The 20,359-nt window shown below is 41.0% G+C and overlaps 1 protein-coding gene across 1 annotated transcript in view; it reads right to left on the minus strand.

Annotated features, from left to right (window-relative positions):
* The window catches only part of LOC126271902 (cytoplasmic tRNA 2-thiolation protein 2-A), a 73,505-nt gene that overhangs the window by 17,916 nt on the left and 35,230 nt on the right, over nucleotides 1–20,359 (minus strand). The window contains exons 4-6 of the mRNA XM_049974288.1: nucleotides 15,239–15,488; nucleotides 14,978–15,113; nucleotides 2,400–2,531 (exon numbers count right to left, since the gene is read on the minus strand). Coding sequence (XP_049830245.1) covers nucleotides 2,400–2,531; nucleotides 14,978–15,113; nucleotides 15,239–15,488 — 518 coding nt within the window. The remainder of the gene's footprint in view (nucleotides 1–2,399; nucleotides 2,532–14,977; nucleotides 15,114–15,238; nucleotides 15,489–20,359) is intronic.

Consider the following 20,359-nt stretch of genomic DNA (forward strand, 5'->3'; position numbering starts at 1 on the left):
GCTCCATTTGCTGACACCATCCCTCTCCCGCCCCCACTCCTGGCTCTCACAGCGGTATGCCCCTGGCACAGCCATGTGGGTCCGCGAGTATGGGCACAAGGCGGGTTGGACACCCGCCATGGTCACCGCGGCCCATGGGCGGTGTGTGACGTCGGTGCAGACCTTGAATGGGTTGGAGTGCTGCCATCATAATCAGCTCTGCCTGCGTGCCCCCGCAGGACTCGTGACGCTGCCTCTTCCCCTACCTCCTTCGGGTGCAGACGTGGTCCTCGAGTCACCATCCCTGTCCCCGGTTGCCATCTCCCTGCGGGTCTGCTGCCGGCCCTCTCTGCCCCCGGGTGGATCCGCGGCTCCCTCCCCCGCCCTGGACTCTGGATCAGCTGTCATGGATACCTCGGCTGTCCCTTCCTCCCCACCAATAGCGGTTAATGAGCTTGGCTCCTCTCCCCACTGCCGCCCACCTCGACACCGTCTGGGGCATTTCCGCCCCTAGGCCCAAGTTTCATGGGGGAGGGATCTGGTACCATGCACCACGGAATTTGAATCCCGCAAGACATCATAGACATTGAAGACCCCTAGAGGTCTCTGCAAATCACACCGTACGCTGTGGCGGATCATGCCTCTTGGCCCGTATTTAATGTGAGGGCGCCACAGTGGAACACGAGGTTCCAGCGGCCAATAGCTGCGCACCCAATAGAGTATTTAAGTGCCTGTCTCTCGCTCAGCCAGCGAGTCTAATTATTGCGTGAGTCTTGACATCTCGCCTCGAAAACAGACAGTGTGTTTACCGTTCTTTGTTTTTATTACTAGTGGACATCTTGGATTCGTTTGGTTGTCTCTGTCACTCTGTTGCTTCTTGCGTGTTGTCGTCGTGAGGTCTCTCTATATCATCTGTCGTTGTTTCGTGTCCATCGCTTCCGTTTGTTTGTTTGTTCGTGGGCCACTCTCCGTTTGGTCGCGCTGCACATTCTCGCCCAATCTGGGACCGTTCCGGTTGCGGTTACAACAGGTTACAACAAATAGTGAGAGCAGGCAAGACACAACATAGATGTCTCACACAAATGAAAACAACAAATAAATGGGTGTGAACTACATTACAACAAGACACTTTAAGAGTCGAGACTTCTAAAGCGGAACACAACTTCAAAAATGTTAAAAATATATGTTTTGACAGAGCACAGAGAAACTGTGTGATTGTGAAACTGATACCTTCATTTATTGCAGTTTATATGACGAACTATTACATTTTAATAATTTCCCTGGGAGTGATCACATTCACGTTTATACAAACACCTATATCGGGCAAGGAGGCATATCTCATTCACTTACCAGTCATACAAATTAGGTACATCGATAAGAGATTCCTGTTATATGACACATGTATGTCACTAATGTTGCGTATGACACAGAGCAGGCATACTTTTTTGTGGGGGGATTCCATTGACTTGTTACCTTCCCCCCCCCCCCCCCCCCCCCTCCCCCACTTGGGGTTTGAACACGGCTCATCCGCTTGGTAGTCCAATACTGTAAACGCTTAACCACACCACAATTCCATTTCTCTTCGCGAATACTCAACATTGCGCTTCTTTTCTTGACCCCTTCATTGTTACTCCCCCCCACCTTCTTACTGCTTCCATGCTTGATCTGAGTTCTGTTTCTGAAGGGCTGTCCACTGGGCCCTCTTACCACTAAATCTGACAGGGGTGCGAGGGGGAGTTTCCCCTGTTAGTAAGTAGAACTGTCTACAAGATACATACACATCCAACACACATGTCCAAGTTCTGTATAAAATTTTTCACCAATTATACTGTGGTGTTCACTTTCTGTGATGCCTCTGAAGGTAAATACTCCCATTAACCACTGCTCATTTTCATACATGATTCTGCATTTGCACACCCAACGGCTGAGCTGTGTACTGCCCCACTAGTAAGTATTCAACATTGTAAAAACCAATATTGTACTTATTTAGGTATTTATTATTCATGAACTGATGTATGTGAGACCTGTACTTTCTGAACACTAGAACAGAGAATAACTCTGATAAGCAAACATTCTGATGCTACTTAATTTTAAAAATTCCATATTTTCCGTGGCATTGAAAATGAAAGATTATCAACGATGCAGAGAAGCTTGTATATTATACCACATGTCTATACTAACATGAGACAAGTTAGTTAATCAAATTTCATATTAAGATGGGACCCAAACAGATCACAAAAAATCAAAAATAATTCCAAATGGCACTTGGAGCAGCAGTAACGGCTACTGGAAACAATATTCATTTGACATGTGAACTGAAGCTGAAACATGGATGAAAACGAATAAAAGTGTATCACTGTCTTAATTCCAAAACTGTTCCTCCAGCCCCCCCCCCCCCCCCCCCCAATTTCAGTTCTTACCTTTGTAACAATTGATGGTATGTGAACTCCACTGACTTTGTTGAAAACATTGTAAAAGATAATTTCCTTCTTCATGAAATCACGCATGGGGCGAAGTATTAAGAGATTGTTATCAGTATCATCGCAAAATCCCTAGATACAAAAAAAAACAAATATAAAAGAAATGTAAAAATTTTCTTCTACACTAGCATTTTAAGATATAAATTTATTACAATAATAAAATTAATTATTTGAAAATGAGTAATGGTATAAGATGAAACCATATTCAAAAGATGAGAAGATGATTTAATGGCCACAAACATTAGAGTTCAAGTACCCAGAAAATTTGCTACCTCTAACAGCACTGGTGTGTGTGACAACACTGGTGTGTGTGGTGTGTGTGTGTGGGGGGGGGGGGGGGGGGGGGGGGGGGGGGGGGGGAGCAGCATGCGCGCGCATGCCTTGTGCAGATAATTGTCTCAAGAAAATGTGGAGATGCTCATTAACATAAAAGCAATTTCTGAGGATGCAGCAGTATTTGAGACATAGTTCGTTATCTTTTTCTTTTGGAAGACAGAGTCAATGCTGATTTCACCTGCTACCCATCACCGGTTGAGCCCAAGTTCGGTCACAGACTTTGAGAGCGTCAGTACTGAGTATTAAGGTGTGAAACAAATACTAACAAAGAGATAGAGGAGCTGGCCAGTACTTACCTCAGCTCAGTACAGCCGATAGATACACAAAAAACAACCGAAAATTTAACTTCCTAGCTTTCGGAATAAATGTTTCTTCATCACGGAGGAGAGAGGGGAAAGAAAGGGAAGAAAGGAAAGTGGATTTAGTTACTCACAACCCAGGTTATGAAGCAACAGGGAGGGTAGCAAAGATGGAGGCATGGTTGTCAGATATAAACGCCTAAGAGTCCCTGAACCTCAAGGTTTGACACAACAGTGTCATTTTCAATGTAGCTGTTGACAGTACTGTAGTGACGCAATGACCCATGATGCAATTACGTACAATATGCCAGACAGTAGTATTCATGAACAAATTCACAAACATTCTAAACCTACTTTGAAAAAAAGTATTACATATTATTGAACATCAGCACTCGTGTGATAGTGGCATAGAAACTTTGAGGAAGCTCCCATTTGCAGTGTAATGCAAAGTGACTGCAATGCCACAGTGATAGTAAACAAGAGTTAATGCACGTATCTGCTGTGAAATCATGTCCTCGCTGCTTTTCCAGGCATAAAAGAGAAAACTATACTTTGCAGAAGGTGACTTGCTTTGCCAAGCCAAGTCATGTACAGTCTATATGCTTGCAGCAGAAAACCAACTCCATCTACATTTGCTCTCGTAAGTGCAGAGCCCTCCCCCCATGAACCATGGACCTTGCCGTTGGTGGGGAGGCTTGCGTGCCTCAGCGATACAGATAGCCGTACCGTAGGTGCAACCACAGCGCAGGGGTATCTGTTGAGAGGCCAGACAAACGTGAGGTTCCTAAAGAGGGGCAGCAGCCTTTTCAGTAGTTGCAGGGGCAACAGTCTGGATGATTGACTGATCTGGCCTTGTAACACTAACCAAAACGGCCTTGCTGTGCTGGTACTGCGAACGTCTGAAAGCAAGGGGAAACTACGGCCGTAATCTTTCCCAAGGGCATGCAGCTTTACTGTATGATTAAATGATGATGGCGTCCTCTTGGGTAAAATATTCCGGATGTAAAATAGTACCCCATTTGGATCTCCGGGCGGGGACTACTCAAGAGGATGTCGTTATCAGGAGAAAGAAAACTGGCGTTCTACGGATCGGAGCGTGGAATGTCAGATCCCTTAATCGGGCAGGTAGGTTAGAAAATTTAAGAAGGGAAATGGATAGGTTAAAGTTAGGGATATAGTGGGAATTAGTGAAGTTCGGTGGCAGGAGGAACAAGACTTCTGGTCAGGTGACTACAGGGTTATAAACACAAAATCAAATAGGGGTAATGCAGGTGTAGCTTTAATAATGAATAGGAAAATAGGAATGTGGGTAAGCTTCTACAAACAGCATAGTGAACGCATTATTGTGGCAAAGATAGATACGAAGCACACACCTACTACAGTAGTACAAGTTTATATGCCAACTAGCTCTGCAGATGATGAAGAAATTAAAGAAATGTATGATCAAATAAAAGAAATTATTCAGATAGTGAAGGGAGATGAAAATTTAATAGTCATGGGTGACTGGAATTCGGTAGTAGGGAAAGGGAGAGAAGGAAACGTAGTAGGTGAATATGGACTGGGGCAAAGAAATGAAAGAGTAAGCCGCCTGGTAGAATTTTGCACAGAGCATAACTTAATCATAGGTAACACTTGGTTCAAGAATCATAAAAGAAGGTTGTATACATGGAAGAACCCTGGAAATACTAAAAGGTATCAGATAGATTCTGTAACGGTAAGACAGAGATTTAGGAACCAGGTTTTAAATTGTAAGACATTTCCAGGGGCAGATGTGGACTCTGACCACAATCTATTGGTTATGACCTGTAGATTAAAACTGAAGAAACTGCAAAAAGGTGGGAATTTAAGGAGATGGGACCTGGATAAACTGAAAGAACCAGAGGTTTTACAGAGTTTCAGGGAGAGCATAAGGGAGCAATTGACAGGAATGGGGGAAAGAAATACGGTAGAAGAAGAATGGGTAGCTTTGAGGGATGAAGTAGTGAAGGCAGCAGAGGATCAAGTAGGTAAAAAGACGAGGGCTAGTAGAAATCCTTGGGTGACAGAAGAAATATTGAATTTAATTGATGAAAGGAGAAAATATAAAAATGCAGTAAATGAAGCATGCAAAAAGGAATACAGACGTCTAAAAAATGAGATCGACAGGAAGTGCAAAATGGCTAAGCAGGGATGGCTAGAGGACAAATGTAAGGATGTAGAGGCTTATCTCACTAGGGGTAAGATAGATACTGCCTACAGGAAAAGAGAACCACTTGCATGAATATCAAGAGCTCAGATGTAAACCAAGTTCTAAGCACAGAAGGGAAAGCAGAAAGGTGGATGGAGTATATAGAGGGTCTATACAAGGGCGATGTACTTGAGGACAATATTATGGAATTGGAAGAGGATGTAGATGAAGATGAAATGGGAGATACGATACTGGTAGAGTTTGACAGAGCACTGAAAGACCTGAGTCGAAACAAGGCCCCCGGAGTAGACAACATTCCATTGGAACTACTGACGGCCTCAGGAGAGCCAGTCCTTACAAAACTCTACCATCTGGTGAGCAACATGTATGAGACAGGCGAAATACCCTTAGACTTCAAGAAGAATATAATAATTCCAATCCCAAAGAAAGCAGGTGTTGACAGATGTGAAAATTACCAAACTATCAATTTAATAAGTCACAGCTGCAAAATAGTAACACGAATTCTTTACATACGAATGGAAAAACTGGTAGAAGCTGACCTCGGGGAAGATCAGTTTGGCTTCCGTAGAAATGTTGGAACACGTGAGGCAATACTGACCCTACGACTTATCTTAGAAGAAAGATTAAGGAAAGGCAAACCTACGTTTCTAGCATTTGTAGACTTAGAGAAAGCTTTTGACAATGTTGACTGGAATACTCTCCTTCAAATTCTGAAGGTGGCAGGGGTAAAATACAGGGAGCGAAAGGCTGTTTACAATTTGTACAGAAACCAGATGGCAGTTATAAGAGTCGATGGGCATGAAAGGGAAGCAGTGGTTGGGAAGGGAGTGAGACAGGGTTGTAGTCTCTCCCCGATGTTATTCAATCTGTATATTGAGCAAGCAGTGAAGGAAACAAAAGAAAAATTTGGAGTAGGTATTAAAATCCATGGAGAAGAAATAAAAACTTTGAGGTTCGCCGATGACATCGTAATTCTGTCAGAGACAGCAAAGGACTTGGAAGAGCAGTTGATCGGAATGGATAGTGTCTTGAAAGGAGGATATAAAATGAACATCAACAAAAGCAAAACGAGGATAATGGAATGTAGTTGAATTAAGTCGGGTGATGCTGAGGGAATTAGATTACGAAATGAGACACTTAAAGTAGTAAAGGAGTTTGGCTATTTGGGGAGCAAAATAACTGATGATGGTCGAAGTAGAGAGGATATAAAATGTAGACTTGCAATGGCAAGCAAAGCGTTTCTGAAAAAGAGAAATTTGTTAACATCGAGTATAGATTTAAGTGTCAGGAAGTCATTTCTGAAAGTATTTGTATGGAGTGTAGCCATGTATGGAAGTGAAACATGGACGATAAATAGTTTGGACAAGAAGAGAATAGAAGCTTACGAAATGTGGTGCTACAGAAGAATACTGAAGATTAAATGGGTAGATCACATAACTAATGAGGAAGTATTGAATAGGATTGGGGAGAAGAGAAGTTTGTGGCACAACTTGACCAGAAGAAGGGATCGGTTGGTAGGACATGTTCTGAGGCATCGAGGGATCACCAATTTAGTATAGGAGGGCAGCGTGGAGGGTAAAAATCGTAGAGGGAGACCAAGACATGACTACACTAAGCAGATTCAGAAGGATGTAGGTTGCACTAGGTACTGGGAGATGATGAAGCTTGCACAAGATAGAGTAGCATGGAGAGCTGCATCAAACCAGTCTCAGGACTGAAAACCACAACCACAACAACAACAACAACAACAACAACAAGTGCAGAGCACCTTCTCACTCAGTGAATGTAGTTTTTTCTGAACCAGCAACCAGTACTAGTAATTACCGAACTCAAGATGTGCCTTCACTCTTGCCAAGTGCTGTGCAATGACAATCAATAAAACTGTTTGTGAACTTCATCACTGTCAGACGCTTTGCGCGACTTCAGTTAGACACTGGCACTTCCGTTACATTGCTTAATCGTGACACATATGAACAGTTTGGCTCACAATAGTTGACAAAATCTTGTATAGAACTTACTGCATATAATGGGCAGCACATTCCAGAGCTTCATACATGTAGTCTACCTGTCACATTCCTGCCTCACTCCAGAACAGTGACCTGTACAATTTTGCATTCGCAAGACTGAAAATATTTTTGGGTTACATTTTTTTGGTCTTTGTATTCAGGACAATGTACTTTCTGTTACTCTTTGGCAGCGCTTTCACACCTGCCATAATCCAATGCTACTTAGAACAGCTTACTGCAAACGTTCCACTCTGTTCAGATTACTTGGACGATGTGGTGTCAGGACATACACCGGAGGGAATGTATTGATAACCTCTGTATGCTTTTTCAAGTGCTACAAGTTGCAGGTTTGAAGTATCGCCTGGACAAATGTGCCTTTTTTCAGTCTGAACTTAGGCCATGTTCTTAATATCAAAGGGGTTCTTCCCCTTGAAAAAACACCTGCTGGCTATCCAGGACCTCCCTGCTCCACAGAATGTGATGGAATTGCAGTCAGTTTGTGACTTCGTTACATATTTTGCACTGGAAGAATGTGCATTTTGCTTGGACCAAAGACTGTCAGTATGCTTTCCAGAAACTTAAAAATGCTTTGTTGAGTGAAAGACACCTTGTTCATTTTGATCCCGCATAAGCCTGTGGCTTTGACAGTGGATGCTTCTTCCTACACAATGTGATCAAAAGTATCTGGACACCGGGCTGAAAATGACTTGCAAGTTTGCGGCACCCTCCATCGGTAATGCTGGAATTCAATATGGTGCTTGCCCACCCTTAGACTTGATGACAGTTTCCACTCTGGCAGGCATAAGTTCAGTCAGGTGCTGAAAGGTTTCTTGGGGAATGGCAGCCCATTCTTCAAAAAGTGCTGCACTGAGGAGAGGTATCGATGTCGGTCAGTGAGGCCTGGCACGAAGTCGGCGTTCCAAAACATCCCAAAGGTGTTCTATAGGATTCAGGTTAGGCCTCTGTGCAGGCCAATCCATTACAGGGACATTATTGTGTGTAAACACTCCACCACAGGCCATGCATTATAAACAGGTGCTCGATTGCATTGAAAGATGCAAACACCATCCTCGAATTGCTCTTCAAGAGTGGGAAGCAAGAAGGTGCTTAAAACGTCAATGTAGGCCTTTGCTGAGATAGTGCCATGCAAAACAAGGGGTGCAAGCCGCCTCCATGAAAAACAAGACCACATCATAACACCACAGTTTCCAAATTTTAGTGCTGGCACTTCACACATTTGGAGATGGCATTCACTGGGCATTCGCCATACCAACACCATGCCATCGGATCGCCACACTGTGTACTGTGATTCGTCACTCCATACATTTCCCCACTGTGCAATTGCCCAATGTTTACGGTCCTTACACCAAGTGAGGAGTCGTTTGGCATTCACTGGTGAGATGTGTGGCTTATAAGCAGACGCTCAATCATGAAATCAAAGTTTTCTCACCTCCCGCCTAACTATCATACTACTTGCAGTGGATCCTGATGCAGTCTGGAATTCCTGTGTGATGGTCTGGATAGATGTCTGCCTATTACATATTGCAACCCTCTTCAACTGTCAGCAGTCTCTGTCAGTCAACAGACGAGATTGGCCTGTATGCTTTGGTGCTGTATGTGTTCCTTAACATTTCCACTTCAGTATCACATCGGAAACAGTGGACCTAGGGATTTTTAGGAGTATGGAACTCCCATGTACAGACTATGACAGAAGTGATAGCCAATCACCTGATCATGTTCAAAGTCTGTGAGTTCCGCGGAGCACCCCATTCTACTCTTCCATGATGTCTAATGACTACTGAAGTCGTTGATATCGAGTACCTGGCAGTAGATGGCAGCACAATGCACCTAATATGAAGAACATATGTTTTGAGGAGTGTCCAGATACTTTTGATCACATAGTGTAAGGAATTAAAGGTGTGCTCTTGCACAGAATTGGTTCACAGGACAGGCCAATTGTTATTATCTATGGTGTGACAAAGTTTCACCATATCTGTTTGGGGCGAAGTTTTACCTAATGATGGACCATAAGCCACTTCAGTATTTGTATCATCCATCCTAACATGTTCCGCTACACATGGCTCAGAGGCTGCAATGTTGGGCTTTGTTACTGTCACAGTATCAGTAGAAATATCGTACCAGCCCATGTCGAAGCATGCAAATCTTGTTGTCCTTTCTTGCCTTACTGTTAGTCCTGGATCTGAATTCGAAGCTACTGCTGCTCTCATTGTCAGATCGATGTGCAGGACACTGAACTTCACGGATTTCTCCTCTGTGCTATAGGAAAATTGCACAGGCCACAGAAGCAGACCCTGATTTGAACCTTTGTTGCACTACATCCATAATAATGCTTGGGCCTTGTTTTGTGAAAAACATTCAGAATTTTTCTATGTGTTGATATTTTGCTCCCAGCACAGCCTCTTTGTCCAGAGCAGTGTGATTTTATTGCAACATGACTATGAACAATGGCATGAGCTTATTTCTAAAGTGTTGCAAAAATATTGCGATTGCTCCACCAAGGGCACTAGGGAATTGTACGCACAAAACAGTTGCTGTACCTCTTCCTTACAACCTACCGTTCCCAACCCCGTGACAGTCCATCACCAGCGGAGCTTCTACATAGTCAGTACCACCACACGCTGCTCCAGATGCTGCACCCACCAAAGTGCACGGCACCTCACATGCTCTGCAAGTATTGCTTTGTGCCTAATGACTCTATTCTTTTCAGGGTTTTTTATTGCACCAGGCTCTGGAGGAGAGGAATGAATCTTCAAAATTTTGGTGCTTGTACATACTTAATTTAAAGTCCTGCTGGGTTGCTGCATCACCATCAGAACCAGATTTGCACTTGTTGAGTACAAGATTCTTCTACAGATTTTCTTTTACTAGATTCGTATCCTACTGGGTGTCTCTTTGGCACTGCCTGCAGAACGAATGGAACTGCACCCATCTCCTGCAGAACCATTGGAATTGCACCTATAACCTTAGCCACTGCAGCATCTCAACTCCCCAGCACTCATCCAGACACCTGCCATAGTCAACATTGCCATCACCGCCCTTTTTGTTTTTTGTCAGACTGGCTCAGGAATACAGTGGGCATCTTTCCGGGGGTTTTCCAACCAACATTCCCCTCGGAGCACAGGACAGAAGTCAGTGCATGGCTGGGGGCTTGGCTTCAGTCTCTGCTGCGACTCTCACCTCCTCACTCCACCCAGCTTCCTGACCCCCCCCCCCCCCTCCCAATTGTTGTAAGATGGCTCCCTATAAGACAACGGTGTGGCATTTTGGAGGGGGGGGGGGGGGGCTGCCTGCAGTCCTAAGGCATCGACTGCACGCGGACCGGTGCAGCACTGCACAATGGCACCAAGAAGGTGCTAACAAGTGAGCCAATGGAAAGAGTGGGCAGCACCACATCTCGAGGAAGACAATGTTAAGGACCCTCTGTGTATGCTGACTTAACCAGCTGCCCATCGCTGGTTGTGCCCCAGTTCAGTCGAACACTTTTGAGAGCCTCAGTAACGAGTGTTGGGAAGATGATACTTAGCTTGGGTTCTACGAGCAGTAATAGTAATTGCTTGTAAGAGGCACAAGCAGCAGTTCAAGTTAAGTTTTATTTATTTCCTTTTTAGAAATAAAGTATTGTAATCATTTGAAAGTTTAATGTACAGATCATTTTGGATTCCTCTTACTGGCCATTGCAATTTCTTTCCTTCCCTGTTTGTGCAGTGCTGACTCCCACCATAGTCGATACAAATATGCATTAAAAAAAACAACAGTATGTATTATTTGAAACTGGCAGCATTAATTAGGAAAACATAATAGAGCTGATAAAATCAAGAGAAAGAGGGATAGTTGTTCCTGATAAAAAGCTTACAAAATAAGAGTCTAAAGTTTTAGGAAAAAAGACAAAAAAAAAACTAAAAAAGATGTCAGTGCCAAGAGCAAGTGAACACAAATAAAAGAAATATGTTACAAATTATTGTATTCGAGTAGAATAAAAAAAAAAAAAAATTAGATGCTTTAGTGTAGGAAGTCCCAGGAAGAATAAGGAATATCATGAAAGAAAAGTTTGACTTAAAATGAAAGAAAAGAATACATGTGTCAAAACTGACATAAAACTCAATAAATACCACATAAATACAACCTACTTAGCAGCATCAGCTGACTCATACAAAATTACAAAAGGTGCCAGAAACATTACTCTTATTGACAAAAGAGACAACAAGTTTAAAGGCAAAGGTCCTATTGCTTGTGCTGAACTGAGACGCAAGGAGAGACTGCACAAGAGAATGAGATGTAAATCAATTATGTAATAAATTATTTTATTTGAAATACAGTCAATACTACAATTTTTAACCTAATTAATCAAGTCATGCACATGCATTTGCTTCATCACTTATGTCATTTATTACAAGCAGCATCTATTCTCCAGATGGGAATCACACATGATGTGCTTCCAGTAACTGCTGCAGTAGTATACAAACCCAATAATAATAAGTATCTAGTAGGTGACAACACCGTGGATGGTGGATACATGGAAAACAGATCAGATCAGATATAAACAAAATACATCATTTAAGTCTAAAATTATTCAGTTATAATATCAAATAAAAACAGGAATATAATTGGTAGACTGAACAAATGGCAAGTTGAATTTTGGGAGAAAAGCGTGGGGGTGGGAGAAGACATCAGTTCAGGTAAATACGGAAAGCAACAGAGAGCGGTAAAAATGTAAATAGTAGATGAGACAAACAGAAGGTGTAAAACATAAATGGGATAAATAAGTAACATACAATGAATAATAAGACAATGGCAATAATGATGCAAGGAACGACTATGGCTGCAGTGAAAAAAAAACAGGGAACAGAATGAAGGATACTAAAATAAGTGCAAAACAAATAAACATTAGTGGCGTTCAGTTGCAATCTGGAGAAACTGTGATGAACTAAAGGAGAAAATCAAGAAGGCATGCAAAATGCACATACATAGGTTTGCTAAAATACAAAACACAGCAGTACAAGTGCCATCAGCATGTCTTTAAATTGTCCATTTCTATAAGTAAGTTTTATCTGAGGAACTGGTAGTTAATGGCATGGAAAGTGGAGGAAGAAGAGGTAAGGAAATAACATGTTGTTGATGGTACACAATTAAAAGCATCCATAGCGAATTTGAACCCAGGAAAAATTATTCCCTAAGGTAAGTTACAAGACGGCAAAGATAGGAGAAATACACAGTAGTGTACAAAAAGAATAGCAGAATTAAAAAGAACCACTAACAAGGAAAACTCTCAATTGCAATCCCCCTCAGATTTAGTGGTAAGAGGGCCGGCCCAGTGGACAGACTGTCAAAAACTGAACATAGATTAGGCATGAAAATAGGAAGAAGGTGTACTGGACTATGAAAAAAAAGAAGAGGAAAACAGAAACAGTGAACGGTGCAAGGAAAATAAATGCAAAACAGAGCAACCTTGAATATAAATGGCATTCTGGTTAAGTGGTTATGGTGTTGGACTGCTGTGTAGGTGAGCCATGTTCAAACTTCCCTCGGGTGAATATTTTCTCTCCCTATTTTTTTTTTTTTTTTTTTTTTTTCAAATTTGCATCTGTGTTTCGGTGTAAGGTCTGTCTGCAACAGCAACAGCAAGATTTAAGGTAGGGACCTTTAATGCCAGATGATTCCAGGCAGCTGAAAGCAAGTAACTTTTGAATGGGGACCACAAACGTTTGATGACAAGGCAACAAGTCAGACGAATCCACCACCAGAAAAAACGTCTGGTGTTTCACACTTGGAATGAGTGACAGTATGTGTGTCATATGATAGGAATCTCTTATAAATGCACCTAATTTGTACAACTGGTAAGCAAGTGAGACATGCCACCTTACCAGATATAGGTGTTTGTATGTGAATATGAATGTGATAACTCCTAAAGAAATGATGAAAATATAATAGTTTGTCACATAAGCTGCAATAAAGGAAGGCAAAAATTTCTGTGTGTTCTGTCAAAACATATGTTTTTAACATTTTGAAGTTGTGCTCCATTTTGAAAGTCTTGAATCTTGAATTCTTTTGTTGTAACATATTTCCCACACATTTGTTTGTTGTTTTCATTTCTGTGAGACGTGTATGTGGCATCTCTCCTGCTCTCACTATTCATAACATTTTCTTGTGACAGTAATGTATTCTCACCAGGTGACTCATATTCTGTAACAAGTGTGAAACTGCCATACAGAAAGGGAACAAACATTTCAATGATCAGACAGACAGTTCACAATGTTGTGTGTTTGATATATTTCCCACAATATTGTGAACTGTCCATTCGGTCACTGAAATGTTTGTTCTCTTTCTGTAGTCTTGGCAATTGCCATATTATACACTGGTTATAGAATGTGAGTCATGTGGTATACATGGCATGAGGGAGTTTTGCACACTGCTTGCCCATTTGAGAGTCCAACACCATGACCACTTACCCATGATGCCACTGCTCGTTCGGGCTGCTATTTATTACACTTCTTATTCTTCGACCATTCACTGTTTCTATTTTGCTTTTATTTTTTTTGTTTTACAGTTCAGTACATCTTCTCCCTGTTTTCATGCCTGATTGGTGTTCAGTTTTTGACAGGCAATCCACTGGGCCCTATTACCACTAAATCTGAGGGGGCTGCATTGGGGAATTTCCCATGTAAGATACATGGAAGCTGATCTGGTGCAAGTATTCTAGGAATACGCAGCAGTGTTTTCATTAAAACTATGGATTTATGCTGAAAGTAAGAGGCCATTTGCCCTCCTTCAGTAAACATTACCCCATTTTCCTTGTGAAGAGAAATTCTGAAGAGTGAAAATATAACAAACAAGGAATGAGAAGTTTGGAGCATTCAGGTAGCTGCTACAAGAGCCCATAGCATACAGGCAATAAAAAAAAACAGATGAATACAAATCAAATGATTGACACTATAGCAACAGAGAAAGAGACTCGTATTATTCCAACAAGATCAACCAGAAAATTTTAAAAGTTGTTCCATAAGTTTTTATACATGAACAACTTAACCTGCTGTAATTTCACAGTACTGACCAGTATATTTCACATAGGAAACATTAGTGCATTATTCCATGTTTGATGTTATCAGCTTAAGCATGGCCATTTGATTTTGGCATCCACATAGCTGGTACAACATGTATTATAACACAAATGACTAAAATAGGTAACAAGCTACACAGATGATATTCTACAGACAAAATATTGCACACGTGTAAAATATGAGCATACAGTTAAAAAAAAGGTTGGGGGGGGGGGGGGGGTTACAAGGACACAAATGTTATTTCTCTGAGTGGCATGACTGTTGCGTAATTTGAAGGAAAGACACCACCATAATTGTGAATATAAACATTACTTTCAGATGAAATAACACACACAATGATATTTTCACTCAGCAGTGGAGGGTAAGGTATAATGAAAGTTTCTGACAGATAAAAATTCTGTTGTGGCAGACCAGACCTTAAACATTTAACTTTTCTCTTTGTGTGCAACCTTAGATATCTCCAGAGAGAGAGAGAGAGAGAGAGAGAGAGAGAGAGAGAGAGAGAGAGAGACAGACAGACAGACAGAGAGAGAGAGAGAGAGAGAGAGAGAGAGAGAATGGAATTTCATTTATCTTTATTCAAAATCCATAATTAGTAGAATTGAGCACTTACAACATCAAGGGGTAAATGAACACCTCTCCCCAACGTCACGTTGGTCAATAAAGTTGTGGCTAATCCTGTTGCAGTATCTGCAACGAATATTTTTGAGCAGTTCAAAGACTTTGCTGCTCTACGGAGTATCTTAAATCTGAAATAAAACATCAACATCCCATGAGAATTATCAATTACAAACAAAGATATGCGTAATATTTGCAACACTTTAAAGGTGTAAGCATATAATAAGGTACATCTAATACAGCACTGCACAATTACCTTAAAATTTTCAAAAGCTCTTCCCTTGAAGTTAAACTTTTTACTTGATTGAACAACTTATGGAGTCTTTCTTCATTCTCAACAGAAATTGACATTTCTGTGCCAAGTTTACAGCAATTCAGTTCTTGAGTATTAAAAAATGCTTCCAAAGAAGTCATATATGTAGGTAACCTATATGTTTCCAAACTTCTGCTGATAGCATCAGATATATTTTTTCGTTCATCCCGTGACAGACCTAATATGCAGCCCTCTGTATGAACATTGAAACACAATTGTCTACATAATGTTCAAAACAATGATAAACTTTTTCACAACTTATTATTAGTCATAAAATAGTTGCTGCTGTACACTAATATACTAAAAACCAAAACTATGTAATTCTTCCAGCAACACAGAGAGAATACCCATCTACTATAACATCATGTAGCAGGATTCCTTACACCATGATGCTGAAATCTCCCCTGCTTATCTTTAGCAACAGGTAAATGTGATGTGTGCTTTAAATTAATATCGTGTTAAAAGCAAGTGATAATTGGAGTGGCTGTATGCAGATACGGGGGCTATTTTTTATTTTATTTTATTTTATTTATTTACTTTTTCACAACCTCTGATAGATGAAATTGAAACCACAGTGAACAATCCTTGTAGCTCTGCAAAGATGTGTTATATGCCCATCTGTCACAACATGTCACACTTTTCAGTTCTGATCATGCGGTGGGGGAAGTCACCTTCCTCAGAAAAACACTACAACTGCTGTACACATTAACTAAGAATCAGTTTCCTAAAAGTGTAGAACAGTGTACAGAGAGATGTAAGTAGAATCTATCTATATCTGCTTTTGCATTAGTATTATTAGCAGCTCATATATCTATTCCACATAATGTTAATGCACTTTGTGGAAAAGCAACACCCTCCAGGCACATATGTGCACGGTGTCACTAATGATTCATATGGCAAACTGTAGGAAGATCAGTATAACTTTGTGAAACACCCTACAGTTGCTTTTTGTGATGTAATGGTGGTAGAGAGAGTGAGGACTTACAAGCTCAATCTTCATTTTGCAGATCTATGAAGGAGAGAAGAGCATGAACACAATCCGGTGACCTACCTTTGCTCACATATGTACCTCCTACCTCATCCTTCACAACCACAACCACAACCACCACCACCACCACCACCACCACCACCACCACAACTCCTCCACTCTCTTACACTGCAAGAACACAATTTATCCCTTAATGCAGCTCTACTGCACTTAAATGTGTTATACATATGTAAAATTTTATGAAATTTGGAAATTTGTGGTAAATTCCTATGGGACCAAACTGCTAAGGTCATCAGTCCCAAGGCTTACACACTACTTAATCTAACTTGAACTTACTTACACTAACGACAACACATACACCCTTGCCCGAGGGAGGACTCAAACCTCCAATAGGGGAGGCGCACGAACCGTGGCAAGACGCCTCAGACTGCGCGGCAAAATTTTATAAACTATGCAGAGGCCTTGGCAAATCACAGAAAATGTCAGCACGATAATTTTCCTTGTTTAGTTCTACCAGAACTGAACTCATTTCATTGTATCATTGTATATTGCTTTCTCCGCGTAGAAACTTTTATAGAAGCAAGCCAAACTAAATTACTGTTCAAAGGTTATTTTCAGAAACATTGGTTCATTATTCTCCTGTAAGTTACCCTCTAAAACATTTTTGATGACATGGAAGAGATGGACTAAAGATTAGAGATCACTTGCTTACCTCCACTTTCATAAATATGTGTTACTATTACATATCTCAGTCTTTCAGCAAATACATGTCCTCTTCCATTTCCATAATATTGTCCTCAAGTACCCTCTTTATACTCCTTCCACATTTCCGCTTGCCCTTCCTTGCTCAGAACTGGTTTCCCATCCGAGCTCTAGATATTCATACAAGAGATTCTCTTTTCTCCAAAGGTCTCTTTAATTTTCCTGTACGCAGTGTCTATCTTACCCCTAGTGATATATGCCAATACGTCCTTACATTTGTCCTCTAGCCACCCCTGCTTAGCCATTTTGCATTTCCTGTTGATCTCATTTTTGAGATGTTTGTATTCCTTTTTGCCTGCTTCATTTACTGCATTTTTATATTTTCTCCTTTCATCAATTGAATTCAATATTTCTTCTGTTACCCAAGGATTTCTACTAGGACTTGTCTTTTTACCTACTTGATCCTCTGCTGCCTTAAATGTTTCATCTCTCAAAGCTACCCATTCTTCTTCTAATGTATTTCTTTCCCCAGTTCCTGTCAGTTGTTCCCTGATGCTCTCTCTGAAACATTCTACAACCTCCGGTTCCTTCAGTTTATCCAAGTCCCATCTCCTTAAATTCCTACCTTTTTGCAGTTTCTTCAGTTTTAATCTACAGTTCATAACCAATAAATTGTGGTCAGAGTCCACATCTGCACCTGGAAATGTCTTACAATTTAAAATATGGTACCTAAATCTCTGTCTTACCATTATACAGGGTGCTACAAAAAGGTACGGCCAAACTTTCAGGAAACAGTCCTCACACACAAAGAGAGGAAATATGTTATGTGGACATGTGTCCGGAAACGCTTACTTTCCATGTTAGAACTCATTTTATTACTTCTTTTCAAATCACATTGATCATGGAAAGGAAACACACAGCAACAGAACACACCAGCGTGACTTCAAACACTTTGTTACAGGAAATGCTCAAAATGTCCTCCTTTAGCAAGGATACATGCATCCACCCTCCGTCACATGGAATCCCTGAAGTGCTGATGCAGCCCTGGAGAATGGCGTATTGTATCACAGCCGTCCACAATACGAACACGAAGAGTCTCTACATTTGGTACCGGGGTTGCGTAGACAAGAGCTTTCTAATGCCCCCATAAATGAAAGTCAAGAAGGTTGTGGTCAGGAGAGCATGGAGGTCATGGAATTGGTCCGCCTCTACCAATCCATCGGTCACCGAATCTGTTGTTGAGAAGCGTACGAACACTTCGACTGAAATGTGCAGGAGCTCCATCGTGCATGAACCACATGTTGTGTCGTACTTCTAAAGGCACATTTTCTAGCAGCACAGGTAGAGTATCCCATATGAAATCATGATAACGTGCTCCATTGTGCGTTGGTGGAAGAACATACTGACAAAACTAAAATGAGCTCTAACATGGAAATTAAACGTTTCAGGATACATGTCCACATAACATCTTTTCTTTATTTGTGTGTGAGGAATGTTTCCTGAAAGTTTGGCCGTACTTTTTGTAACACCATGTATAATCTATCTGAAACTTTCCAGTGTCTTCAGGCCTCTTCCATGTATACAACCTTTTTTCATGATTCGTAAACCAAGTGTTAGCTATGATTAAGTTATGTTCTGTGCAAAATTCTACCAGGTGGCATCCTCTTTCATCCTTACCCCCACTCCATATTCACCTAATACTTTTCCTTCTCTCTCTTTTCCTACTATTGAGTTCCAGTCCCCCATGACTATTAAATTTTCATCCCCCTTCACTATCTGAATAATTTCTTTAATCTCATCATACATTTTTTTTCAATCTCTTCGTCACCTGTGGAGCTAGTTGTCATATAAACTTGTACTACTGTGGTAGGCATGGGCTTCGTGTCTATCTTGGCTACAATAATGCGTTCACTATGCTGTTTGTAATAGCTGACCCAAGCTCCAATTTCTTTTTATTCATGATTAAACCTACTTCTGCAATACCCCTATTTGACTTTGTATTTATAACCCTGTATTCACCTGACTGGAAGTCTTGTTCCTCCTGCCACTGAATTTCACCAATTCCCACTATATCTAATGTAAAACTATCCATTTTTTTCAAATTTTCTAACCTACCTGCCCGATTAAGGGCTCTGACATTCCACGCTCTCACCCACAGAATACCAGTTTTCCTTCTCCTGATAATAACATCCACCTGAGTAGTCCCCGTACGGAGATACGAATGGGGGACTATTTTACCTCCAGAATATTTTACCCAAGAGGACGCCATCATCATTTAACCATACAGTAAAGCTGCATGCCCTTGGGAAAAAATACGGCTGTAGTTTCCTCTTGCTTTCAGCCATTCACAGTACCAGCACAGAAAGGCCGTTTATGTTCATGTTACAAGGCCAGATCAATCAATCATGCAGACTGTTGCCTCTGTAACTACTGAAAAGGCTGCTGCCCCTCTTCAGGAACCATATGTTTGTCTGGCCTCTCAACAGATATCCCTCCGTTGTGGTTGCACCTACGGTATGGTTATCCGTATCGCTCGGGCACGGAAGCCTCCCTACAAACGGCAAGGTCCATGATTCAAGAGGGGGTAACCCATCCTTACACCAAAGTAAAACTGGATTCAAAGTGTTGTTTAACACAGAAATTCATTTTTATATGTCCTTGTTGTTACGATTCTGCAGAAAGTACCAGCAACTGGACGGAATTTTCAGCATCATTACATACTTGAGATTCTCAGAGCAATTTCAGCTGAAGATATAACTACATAGAACTACAAATAGCTTTTCGATATCAGTGTGGTTAAAAATTGACACATTATGGGCATTTCTTTGAACTGTGGTTTGGACACGCCCGAATTATAGAAAAATGTATAGTTTGTACAGGTACAAAGTGCCAGCAGTAGTAAAACAGCCTTCATATGTAAAACACTAACCATACGTATTATTTCTTGATTCACTATCCTTTTTTCTCAACACATACTAATTGTAGATTCTTTAACAGGCAGATGCTGCGTACAGATTTTGTGCTAAAATTTACTATTTGTGGAAAACTTTAACATAAAAGAGACTTCTAACTTTCATAGGAAAAGTGCATCATGGATGCACAGCTTCATACCTATATCTTATGAAGCTAACTTATTAATCATGTGTAAGAGACTCTCTTTTTATATTATCTTATTACAAATACCATTTTACTTGTTTTAAAGCCCTTATTAACTGGATAATTTGTGTACAGCATTGTCACAGGTAATAACTGTGAACACAGCGGAAGCCCATTAACTCTGCCTGTTGTATAAGTTGACTTTTCTAAATGAATATCCTTTCTGAAACAATGAGCATATTTGTCACTGTCACCTATTGCTACTGCAGCCTATCATG

Source organism: Schistocerca gregaria, chromosome 5, assembly GCF_023897955.1.
Source record: "Schistocerca gregaria isolate iqSchGreg1 chromosome 5, iqSchGreg1.2, whole genome shotgun sequence".
Lineage (NCBI taxonomy): Eukaryota > Metazoa > Arthropoda > Insecta > Orthoptera > Acrididae > Schistocerca > Schistocerca gregaria.